The sequence below is a fragment of the Castor canadensis genome, chromosome 17 (assembly GCF_047511655.1).
Source record: "Castor canadensis chromosome 17, mCasCan1.hap1v2, whole genome shotgun sequence".
Classification (NCBI taxonomy): Eukaryota; Metazoa; Chordata; class Mammalia; order Rodentia; family Castoridae; genus Castor; species Castor canadensis.
In genome coordinates, this window is record NC_133402.1 from 3,250,263 (window position 1) to 3,262,825 (window position 12,563).

At 40.1% G+C, this 12,563-nt stretch overlaps 1 protein-coding gene across 2 annotated transcripts in view; it reads right to left on the reverse strand.

The window, feature by feature from the left end:
• Nucleotides 1–12,563, reverse strand: part of Crebbp (CREB binding protein) — a 127,294-nt gene that overhangs the window by 41,249 nt on the left and 73,482 nt on the right. For both annotated transcript variants that reach the window (XM_074059246.1, XM_020156526.2), the window contains 3 exons: nt 3,238–3,480; nt 1,541–1,643; nt 715–861 (listed from right to left, as the gene is read on the reverse strand). In XM_074059246.1, the coding sequence (XP_073915347.1) occupies nt 715–861; nt 1,541–1,643; nt 3,238–3,480 (493 nt within the window). The remainder of the gene's footprint in view (nt 1–714; nt 862–1,540; nt 1,644–3,237; nt 3,481–12,563) is intronic.

The window sequence follows — 12,563 nt, forward strand, 5'->3', positions numbered from 1 at the left end:
AAAAAGAAAAAAGAAAAAAAGTACAGGAAGGTAAAACAGGTCCTTGTCTAGGGGGTGAGAACCAATGGGAGAGGGGAAGCATAAGGAATGGTGAAGAAGGGCAAATATGGTGGATGTATTTTGTATTTGTGTATAAAAATTGGTTGAAAGTGCTCTATTAAGAGGGGAGGGAGCATGAGAGAGAACGATGAAGAAAGTGAATCTAATTAAGATATATTGTAATTACATGTGTAAATGTCACAACATATCCCCCTGAACAACTATAAAATGCTAATAACAAATTAAAAAAAATTGAAAAGAACTTTCTGTATGTTAGCTATATATATGGTCATGCCATCTGTACTCACAAATCCCAAACTGCCCAGATTCTCAAGGGTCTCTACAATTACAGCCTTGAGTCACAAAATAAAACAAAGCTTATGAGCTAATCCCAGATCTCAGAAGCACAGAGGGTGGGCTACGGGTCATGCCTCTCTCCTTTCTGATGCCTTCACTCACTGGGGACCAGGGGCTAAGGAACCCAGCCTGCCCGGGGATCTGCTGGCAGTGGGGATGGCTTTCTCAAACAAGCACTGAACGTCTACAGTTTCTAGGGTACTATTACCTGGGACCAATGGGAAAATGAGGAACAAAATAGAAATCCGTGAAACTGTGAAGTTGCAGCAATGCCCTCAGTCACAAAATCTGAAGTGGAGGTGGGAAACAAGTACATACAGCTTATGGACCAGATGGCTCCGCAGGTCCTGAGTGACATGTTCGTGCCAGCCTTTCCGAACACCAGTGCTGGAAGGAGGTGCAGCTGTTGGTACCGTGCTGAGGCTCCCGATGTTACCAGAGTTTGAACCGTCATTCATCAGTGGGCTAGAGGGGGAACAAGGACACTTGATCCAGCTGCTCAAGGGACTCAAATGCACACAAATAAGGCTCTTCTTCAACCACATAGGACTTAGAAAGTATGCTGGGAGAAGCAAGTAATGTATACACAGCAAACTCAAACTATGTTTAATCTATTCTGTTCTGTTTAAAAATACAAAAAGAGAAAAACAACAGAACTGTAAAACAGGTACTCTGTGTGTGTGTGTCTGGGAGGCTGTACTTGGAGTGGGGACAGTGAATGGACAAGATGAAGATGAGGGAATATGATTGATGAACTTCATATAATATATGAAAAAGAATGATGAAATATCTTGTAATTGCTTTAGGCAGGGTAGAGAGGGGGCTTCAGGAGGAGATGGTGGGGGTATTCTAACCAATGTATAATGTAAGGTTATTTGGAATTGTCACAATGAATCCCCCCCATACAATGAATATATTCTAATAAAAATGGGGAAAAAAAGAATGTCATATAAATGGAATCAAACAGTTAAAAAAAAAAAAGAGAGAGAGGAAAAAGCCCCAAAACAAAACAGCATTCACCCCCACCACTATCAAATGATTTTCTCTGCCACACACAGAGAAAGACCCAAGTTGTGTGTGGTCCCTGCCCACTTTCATGTGTGCCTAACCCTCAGATAGGAGCTGACTGAAAACCTAGTCTTACTTGGCGGCCCCTAAGGAAGTTGGAAGAGCTGGTTCTGAAATCAAATTTGGTGGCTGCTGATCTGTTGTTATTCCTCCTGCTGGAATGTTCATTGGGTTATTCCCTTTAAAGACAAAGAAAATTCAATTAATCCTTAGATAATAATATATACTTTTAGAGTTCCTACACTAGACAAACAAGTCACCACATAAATAAATGATTCATAATAAATAGTACAGCAGGAACTCTGAATGCTGCATTTTCAGTAATGGTGACCAACTTTTTCAAATTCCATTGTTGACTCCTTCCCACTCAACTTTGTAACCAGAATAAGGCATGCTCTGGAAGATAGCTAGTGTCTATGGTTGCAGAGAAAATTACGAACAGCTCATGTGCAGCCTAAAATTTTGATTCTGCTTTGTTAAGGTCAAACCATAGACACTAAGCTCAACTGTACAAACCTTTGTGTTATAGTTTTTTTTTTTTCATTAAACATATCAGAAAACAAAATCACAAAAATTAAGTGCAGGAGAAAAATATGCAAGGCCAAGCTATCTACAATCTTTACATTAAAGAAAATGTTATGACTCAGAAAGAGGTTAATAAATACTATTGCTCCAAAATATACCCTCAACAGGAATAGAGTCAGAATTTGGTTCTTAGGATTCCAATCCAATTTCCTGGTCAGTATTAATTTGACATTCATTAAAAGCAGTTGATTTCCAAAAAGCAACTTATGGATGATCTTAATTGTCTTATTGCTTTGGTTTTGTTTCCTCTGTTGTTGTTGACAATGCTGAGGATCAAATATGGGGCCTTAGGCATGCTGGCAAGTGCTTACCACTGACCTAGACTGCAAGCCCTTAACTGGTTAAAGAAAGACTTTCGAGTCTAAAATATTTGTTCAATTAGGAAGAGAATAAAGCTAGCACCACCAGTCATGACTTCACCCACAGCACTGCTCACACAGTGTGAGCCTGAGGTTAAAAAGATCGTATCCATTTAGAAAAAGAGTTAGCTGTGCGCTGGTGGCTCATGCCTATAATCCCAGCTAAAATAGGGAAGATTGCAGTTTGAGGCCAGCCCAAATAGTTCTCAAGACCCCATCTCCAAAATAACCAGAGCAAAATGGACTGGAGGTGTGGCTCCAGCAGTAGAGTGCATGCTTGCAAGCATAAAGTTCTGAGTTCAAATTCCAGTTTCACCCTCCAAAAAAAAAAGTTAAGGAAATATGCAAGAATGGCAAAACTTGTGTGTGCCCAGAAGTTTGTGACAGTAGAGGGTTTCTGAGACTCCTGTTGCTGACTAGTCCAAGTCTGATCGGCTATATCCAATGGTGAGTAAACCATGACCAAAATGTGCACAGGAACCGGCAGATTCCTCCCAATTCCTCAGCAAATAAGTAGTCCACCCAACTGGTGCAACCATAATTCTAACTTGTAGAATTTTTGCATTCTGAGCCACATGGATGTCCTAAATGAAAGTGCCCAGATAGAAGCAGCATAGCAAGCAGCCAAACACTACTTCACTTGAAAATGCTGCAATTTCTGTAAGTATGGGCCATCTTCCTTGCATTAGCCACTTGGGCTTTTTACTTAGGTTATTTTAATTACTAAATTTGAAGTAAAAACAGAATTAAAAACAGCCTCAGTTTCCAATAAGAGTTGTTATCCTTTCGATTTTAGACAAAGGGAGTTCTTGAGTGCTCTTTTACCTACCCAAGGGGTTGAGAGTCCTCATCTGCTGGTGGGCTGGAGGCTGTGCTGGTTGCTGGCCAGGAACCTGAGGCTGCAGCTGCGTCTGGGGCTGGTTCATATAGGGGAGTCCAAGAGCAGCATAGGCCCGCTGCATGGAGCTGGGGTCTATGGGATTTGGGTTACTTAAGGAAGTGGCATTCTGTTGCCCTGTGCCAACAGAACCAATTGTATTTTGAATTCCACTAGCTGGAGACCCCAGGATGGCTAGAAAAAGAGACAGACAGGCAAAAGAGATAAATAAAAAGGAAAAAGTCCACAAATAATTAAAAAACTGAGAAGCAAATAAAATCTAATCAAATAAAGCATTAAAACAAGGCTTATCAATAAAGGAGCTGGGTGAAATAAAGAATTCTATTCTATTCAGTTATTCTGTCTGGCAGTAGTTAAGGAACAAAAAGCTGAAGGAAATCCACATTTCTATCTCAGAAAGTAATAGATCATAAAAGCCCCACAGAGATCACTAAATAATCAGGTGCTTGATTCTGTGGGGGTGAGCAGTCAACTCTAAGATAAAGAAAGAAATCTTTTTTCCTGAAGTCCCCCACCACATCCTCCTTGCTCTCCTGCATAGGCACAGAGGGATTAGCAGAGGTGAGGTGACACCTGGTTTTTATTAGTAAGTCTACAACGTGATCCTCTAAATAACATTTTGTTTGTTGTTTTTTTTTTGAGGCAGGGTCTCACTATGTGGTCCAGGCTGTCTTGGAACTCTTGATCTTCCTGCCTCAGTCTCCCAAGTGCTGGGATTACAAGAGCAATCCACTGTACCCAGTTAAATAACAAATCTGTAATTCTTCAAAACTTACCTGTACAATGACAGCATTAACAGCAAAAATCATACTGGGCTCTCTCCCTATCTGAAGCTATTCAAGATAGGGACTGACTAGCTAAAACTAAGGCATGAAACAAGGCTTGATGGTTCTACATGTGTTTTCATTTATCCAAGTATCACCTCAATATCCCTGATGTTTAGGACCTAAATTTGCTTCATGAAGCCATTATCAGCTACCTCTATCCAGGCCCACAAGCAGTTTGGCATCCAGCTGCCCAAACCCAAACTAAAGGAAAAAGCTATGCTGACATAAAGAACTCTGTTCCAAATAGCTTTCAAATTAACTGAGAGAAGAACCAAACTTCATTTCCTTGGCCATTTCAAGTTCAATCCATCCGCCCGCCCACCCACAGGTCCATTCATTCATCCAACCATCCTCATTTGGTAAATATTTACCATATAGCAGAAGTTTTCTGACATACTATTTTTATGTTTTTTCTTATGTGTTCCTATCTAACTTATGCAAACTTTAGAGTAAAATAGCAGCTTATAAAACTGATGCTACAACATATGATTTTTTGAGACGTGAAACACTTTCACAAAGTCTGTCTTTCAAATTCAGGCCTTTAAGTGTAAAATAAGAGTCATATTCATACATTTTCAACCATCAGTGCAAGCATAATAAATAACTCAAATACTTCTTAGAGCAACCTAATTAAACTAAAATAGGAAAAAAATTCTTGGTAATTACCCATTCCATACTATTAACTTTTCTAATAAGAATATTCATATCTCAAATTCATTAACCCTCATTAGACACAATTACACTCACTGAGCACCTCATTATTATAAATGAAAAGCAATTCCCTAGGTACACCTTATGATAAGTGTGTAGATGAAACAGTCATGTATAATATCTTTAAAAATATTTTGTGTGATAGTTAATATATCCACCATACTTCTGATCCAATAGGCTAAATTTTTAAAAAGAACTATGACATAGAAAAAGGAAACTAATAATGGTAGTTTTTGTTGCTATTGTTGTTTTAAAGGCTGCTGGGGATGGAACCTAGGGCCTCTCACATACTAAGCTAAGCAAGTGCTCTACTACTACATGCCCAGCCCAGGACAATTTACTTTCCTATCACCCTGTGGTGTAAGAGAAACAGACCTGGACTATAACTGATAGACACAGTGACAGACTGTGACCAGGAATTTAAAGAAACAAAATATATGTTGCCTTTTCTTTCTGGGTGAAGACACAACAGACATGCTTTAATAACTTTATTCTACTATATTCCTTTCAACCGTACTTCCCCAAATGCCATCCATTTAGCCAAAATGTCCACTTTCAGATGAATGCCTCTTACTTGGTAAGCCAGTGCCTCATTCACAAAAGGCTTAACTATGTAAACAATAACAATGTAACATAACTTATTTTTATACTTGTCAGAAGACAAATAGACATTCAGAAGTTGATATTTCTAATAATTCAGAAAGAAAAGAAATCAGAAACTAGTAAGAGACTTGACAATGAAGCACAGCCCAATGAGAGATTCAAATAATGCTATTAAATGAAACAGCACTAACACACCCAAGGACAGGGGACAAGAGCATTTATTGTGGAGCAATGGCTGACAGGGGAGACACATAAAAGCAATCATCAACTCTGTTTTGAGAACTTAGGGTGCCACCAACAGTCAGAAAAAGGTTTCCTGATCCTTCTTAAAATTCCTACAGGGCCCACTGAGTCTCCACTTATCTTTAGACATTTACACTTCCTATGTTCACTCATTCATTCACTCAGCAGACTCAGAGAGTACACTCTGCCAGGTTCCTGGATATGGTGGTAAGCACAAAGTCTCTGAACAACCTAACTTAGGACCTACTGGGAAAAACAACAGAGTGAAGTAGTGACCACCCAATGTATGTTAAACTGCAGCTTACATCCTGAATCCTCTCATTGTCCCATACATCCCTGGAAGGTAGAGTCCGTATGAGAGTCCAGTTTATCCCTTACCTGCCACATGCCTCACAGGACTATGAAATGCCATACAGAATCCCAGGAACCTGCAGCCATCCAGTCAAGTGACCAGTCCTCCCCACACTGTCCCACTAAGTGCCCTGGGGCTGAACAAGAATGAACAGAGTGCTAAAAACAGCAATGTTCCATTTACCTGCATCCTGAGAAGGAGGTCTTCTACATTCATCAACTGTCCACATTATTGATGTTGATAAATTCCTTGATCTTTTTGCCATTTTTACATCTCCCTTCCTTCCTGGAGCTTAATGCTGTGGTTTTTGCATCATCTGTCTTTAGGATGTTAAATCTCACACTGACATGTCCTAATATGCTAGTTTGGGTTCTCCTTGGCATCTCAGGTAGTATGCCTATATCTGCCTAATGCCCTTCCTACCTCACCATTCCCCTTTTGTTGTAGCTAAAGCAAGAGCCCATGGCTCATGAAACAAAAGACCAAGTTTATAGTGGGCTCTTTCTGGGACTCACCTGCCATTCTTCATGTAGGGAGAAGGTAGTCCTTCCCCATGGAGCAGAAAGATTGTTCTACTCAGAGCTTCCTTGTGTAGTATTTGTTGCTAATTGAAACACTCAATTAACCAGAAAATTTCAGTCCCCAATCATTCTCAGTAAACTGGACTAGATTTGGAAATCCAAGAAAAATTGACAAAAATCAAATTTCAAAGCTTTGTCAGGGTGGTGGGAGACACATCACAAAAACAAACAAGGCAGTTGCTCTACTCATTCCTTACATTTCTACAGAAAAAAAAGTGCTAGAATTTATTCAGACTCACAGACATCTCAGCAGTGGCAGGCCAGGACTTACCCCCATCACATCTTCTCCCTATGTGCAGCACAGGGCACAATAACTAAGAGAAATCTGTTGAGTCCCCAGACATGACCCACATTCTCAAAGAAGGCTTTCCTCAGAAGCCGAGAGACACAGAAGAGGGCAAGGAGCAGCTATTCTGATGAAACCCATCACCAACAACTAGTGCTTAGGCCAGGGACAGCAAGCCCCATGGCTTTTTCTATAGCTACTCAGGTCCCAGTTCCCATTCCCACTCATCCGTTGGAGGTATCTGGACAGCAGGCCTTCTGAGTGGAGTCAAGTAGGCACTAGATAAGGCTGAGTTCTGAGGAAGTAAATTTTGACTCAATATAACAAAGGAAGGTGTTTCAAACAATCAAGAGTTACCCCCCCATGCCAAAAAAAAAAAAAAAGAACAACAACAAAAAAGGAATAAATAGCCAGACCAAGCCAAGTAATAAAGTCCAAAGCAATGGAGATAAAGAAAAATAGGTTGGAGGGCTGCTGACCATGAAGAACAGCTAGCGCTGGCACTTAGCCAAGTCTGGGTCTGGGGATGACCCTGAAGTACTGGTCTAAGTCTTTGTGGGATTCAGAATTAGGAAACCCATGGCCTCCTTCAGAGAATACCTCCAACTTTCTCTATACCTCTGGCCCAGACACCTGCCCCTTGCAGGCATGCTGAGTAGCACATCACCGATTTTAATGTGCACACCAAGCACCTGGAGATTTGTTAAAAATGCCACTTCTAATACAAGAGGTCTGAGATAGGCCCGAATTTCTACATTTCTAATAAGCAACCTGGGAGCACCTTATTGCCTGTCTGAGGACTCCATTATTAAGAAGCAAGAGCCTCACAGGTTCCAGTAGAGGAACCCAGGCCATACCACAAAGAATTTACTGCAGGTAAGATGCCAGGACTGACATTAGAAAAGTCCTAATTATTCAACAAATGAATATTTGTATAATAAATGCATAACTCAAGATCAGTGATTAGTTTCTAGGAAACATTTAAAAGAAAAATCAAACAATCTGAATACAGGACCAAAAAGTAACCAACAGTCTAGGTTTCACTTCAAAGAACATCAGTTGAGCACCACAGGTGATTCTTGGGAAGGTTCTCTCAGTAAAGACACCAATTTCAGAAGTTAAGAGACTGGGATATGTGCCTATCAAGGTAACGTACACTGGGTAAAGTCATGCCTAGAAGGCAGAGCCAGCAGCTCCCCTAGTGCTGCATCCTTACAGTGGGTGCAGTGGGTCTCAGTAGAGCACTCTGATCTTTAGAAGCTTGCTATAGACCGCCTCCGAGTCACCTCACCTACACAAGCATCTGAGTCCAATCAAACCCAGTCCCTCATAGGCTATGTGCTATGCTAACACTGTTGATGCTATCTAGAATGTTCTTCCATAGTTATTTTGTTCAAACTGGACTCCACTGAGGGCTGCTGGTTTTCACATGCTGATTGCCACCCCCACACTCCCAACAAGGACTGCTGAGAGCACCAACTTGTCCCTACTCAATCCTTTTTTGTTGTTACTGTTTTTGAGACAGGATCTTGTCATATACCCAGGCTTTCCTCTTCCCTCAGCCTCCCTAGTGCTAGGATTAGACAGGTGTACATCACGCTGGTCACATTATTTTCAAAGTATTATTTGGTTTCCAGAACCCAAACTTAAGCTATCAGGGGGTCAGATTCATACTTTTCTCTCCAAGTTCCTGAACAAGGGCTCGAGTACCATAAGCACAATATGCTTTAGAAGAAGATAAAAAGCAACAAAAGTTTACAGAAAAGATATTGCTAAGAGATTCCAAGATGGCGGCTAGAGGTAGGAAGCAGAAAGCGACCCTCCTATAGTGAAATCTTGGAGAGACGCTGGAGACACACTTTGCAGGCATAATCACCGAGAAAAGGCATAACTTTGACCCTTCCACATCTCCAGCTGGTGCAGAGAATCTCCACTTCACGTTAAACGGAGAAACGAGGAGGGCCCCCGGGGCTGCCAGTGGCCGGCGCCCATACGGCTTGGGAAGACGCGGACCAGACACCGTTTGACAAAATGGATTAAAAAAGAAGATCCAACAATTTGTTGCTTACAGGAGACTCATCTCACCGACAAAAATAAGCATATGCTTAGGATGAAAGGCTGGAAGAAGATTTACCAAGCCAATGGCCCTGAAAACAGGAAGGGGTAGTAATACTTATCTCTGACAAAGTAGACTTCAAACCTACATTGATCAAACGAGATAAAGAAGGACATTCCATACTAATAAAAGGGGAAATAGACCAAAAGGAAGGAAAGTTCCTCAACATTATAAAAGCTATATATGACAAACCTACAGCCAGCATTATACTTAACAGAGAAAAATTAAAACCATTCCCTCTAAAATCAGGAACCAGACAAGGATGCCCACAATCTCCACTCCTATTCAACATAGTACTGGAATTCCTAGCCAGAGCAATTAGGCAAGAAGAAGGAATAAAAGGAATACAAACAGGTAAAGAAACTGTCAAAATATCCCTATTTGCAGACGACATGATCCTATACCTTAAAGACCCAAAAAACTCTACTCAGAAGCTTCTAGACATCATCAATAGCTATAGGAAGGTAGCAGGATATAAAATCAACATAGGAAAATCATTAGCATTTCTATACACTAACAATGAGCAAACGGAAAAACAATGTATGAAAACAATTCCATTTACAATAGCCTCAAACAAAATCAAATACCTAGGTGTAAACCTAACAAAAGATGTGAAAGACCTCTACAAGGAAAACTATACACTTCTGAAGAAAGAGATTGAGGAAGACTATAGAAAGTGGAAAGATCTCCCATGCTCATGGATTGGTAGAATCAACATAGTAAAAATGTCGATACTCCCCAAAGTAATCTACATGTTTAATGCAATTCCCATCAAAATTCTAATGACATTCATTAAAGACATTGAAAAATCTACTCTTAAATTTATATGGAAACACAAGAGGCCACGAATAGCCAAGGCAATACTCAGTCAAAAGAACAATGCAGGAAGTATCACAATACCTGACTTCAAACTATATTACAAAGCAATAACAATAAAAACAGCATGGTACTGGCACAAAAACAGACATGAAGACCAGTGGAACAGAATAGAAGATCCAGATATGAAGCCACACAACTATAAGCAACTTATCTTTGACAAAGGAGCTAAAAATATACGATGGAGAAATAGCAGCCTCTTCAACAAAAACTGTTGGGAAAACTGGTTAGCAGTCTGCAAAAAACTGAAACTAGATCCATGTATATCACCCTATACCAAGATTAACTCAAAATGGATCAAGGATCTTAATATCAGACCCCAAACTCTTAAGTTGATACAAGAAAGAGTAGGAAATACTCTGGAGTTAGTAGGTATAGGTAAGAACTTTCTCAATGAAACCCCAGCAGCACAGCAACTAAGAGATAGCATAGATAAATGGGACCTCATAAAACTAAAAAGCTTCTGTTCATCAAAAGAAATGGTCTCTAAACTGAAGAGAACACCCACAGAGTGCGAGAAAATATTTGCCAACTATACATCAGACAAAGGACTGATAACCAGAATATACAGGGAACTTAAAAAACTAAATTCTCCCAAAACTAATGAACCAATAAAGAAATGGGCACGTAAACTAAACAGAACTTTCTCAAAAAAAGAAATTCAAATGGCCAGAAAACACATGAAAAAATGCTCACCATCTCTAGCAATAAAGGAAATGCAAATTAAAACCACACTAAGATTCCACCTCACCCCTGTTAGAATAGCCATCATCAGCAACACTACCACCAACAGGTGTTGGCGAGGATGCGGGGAAAAAGGAACCCTCTTACACTGTTGGTGGGAATGTAGACTAGTACAACCACTCTGGAAAAAAATTTGGAGGCTACTTAAAAAGCTGGACATCGATCTACCATTTGATCCAGCAATGCCACTCTTGGGGACAGACCCAAAAGACTGTTACTCCAGAGGCACCTGCACATCCATGTTTATTGCAGCACTATTCACAATAGCCAAGTTATGGAAACAGCCAAGATGCCCCACCACTGACGAATGGATTAAGAAAATGTGGTATCTATACACAATGGAATTTTATGCAGCCATGAAGAAGAACGAAATGTTATCATTCGCTGGTAAATGGATGGAATTGGAGAACATCATTCTGAGTGAGGTTAGCCTGGCTCAAAAAACCAAAAATCGTATGTTCTCCCTCATATGTGGACATTAGATCAAGGGCAAACACAACAAGGGGATTGGACTATGAGCACATGATAAAAGTGAGAGCACACAAGGGAGGGGTGAGGATAGGTAAGACACCTAGAAAACTAGCTAGCATTTGTTGCCCTTAACGCAGAGAAACTAAAGCAGGTATCTTAAAGCAACTGAGGCCAATAGGAAAAGGGGAACAGGTACTACAGAAAAGGTTAGATCAAAAAGAATTAACACCCACGCACAGGAAATCAATGTGAGTCAATGCCCTGTATAGCTATCCTTATCTCAACCAGCAAAAACCCTTGTTCCTTCCTATTATTGCTGATACTCTCTCTACAACAAAATTAGAAATAAGGGCAAAATAGTTTCTGCTGGGTATTGAGGGGGGGGAGAGGGAGGGGGCGGAGTGGGTGGTAAGGGAGGGGGTGGGGGCAGGGGGGAGAATGAACCAAGCCTTGTATGCACATATGAATAATAAAAGAAAAATGAAAAAAAAAAAAAAGATATTGCTAAAACTTTCATTTATTACATAAAACAACCCTTTACTCACCCAACTACAGGTATAAAGCCAAATACCACACTCAAAGCTGAAATGTAATTTAAGAAGAACTTAAAAATTTAAAAAGTAATTGCTTTCATTTTTTTTCATGAAAAACTACCAAAACTTTGTGCAGAATACATGTGAACCTCCCCTGTGACGTGACGTTTATTATCAAATCACCCAGGAAACACCTCACAGTATGACTAGTAGAAAGACTGTGGTTTACCACTTGAGAGAGCATGCACCCTCACAACACTAAGGCCGTTATAAGGATGTTAAGAAAAACAAACCACATACATTTCTTTCTTTTCTTTCTCTTTTTTAAACAAAAGCCACATAAGTGTTTCTTAAAAAGAGAATGACAAAAGTTTTCAATTATCGTGCCAGTACGTACTAAACACAAAAGGTGCCAGAAAAGTCACACCCCTAAATTAAAACTTAAGAATGAAGTCCTAGCTCATTATTCAAGGAATTACAAGTATAAACTTGATAATAAGTATTTCAGTCTATTACTAAATACATACCTAAAGCACCAAGAAATTAGACCACCATATATTAATTTTTTAAAAAAGTTTCATAGTAACTTGGAGGAAAAACACATTGCATACCATTAGAACTATTGTCTCAAATATCTGGTTCTAACAGACCCAGGATCCTAGAACTTCACCTTATATAAGAGATGTCTAGGAAAACTGCATCAAAAATGCAAATTTTGGTCAAAGAGTAATTTAACTAATGCGCGAAACTGACTTTAAGAGGAGACCATGTGGCCAGCACTGGCACTCCACTCTGTGGCACTCTCAGGATCAGAGTGCTCTCCCATCTGTCCCTGTGCCACTCATGGTGAGCCAGGAAGAAAGCAGTACATGTTCCTCAGGCAGCAGCAGGAGCCTGAGGAAGATGATCAAAAA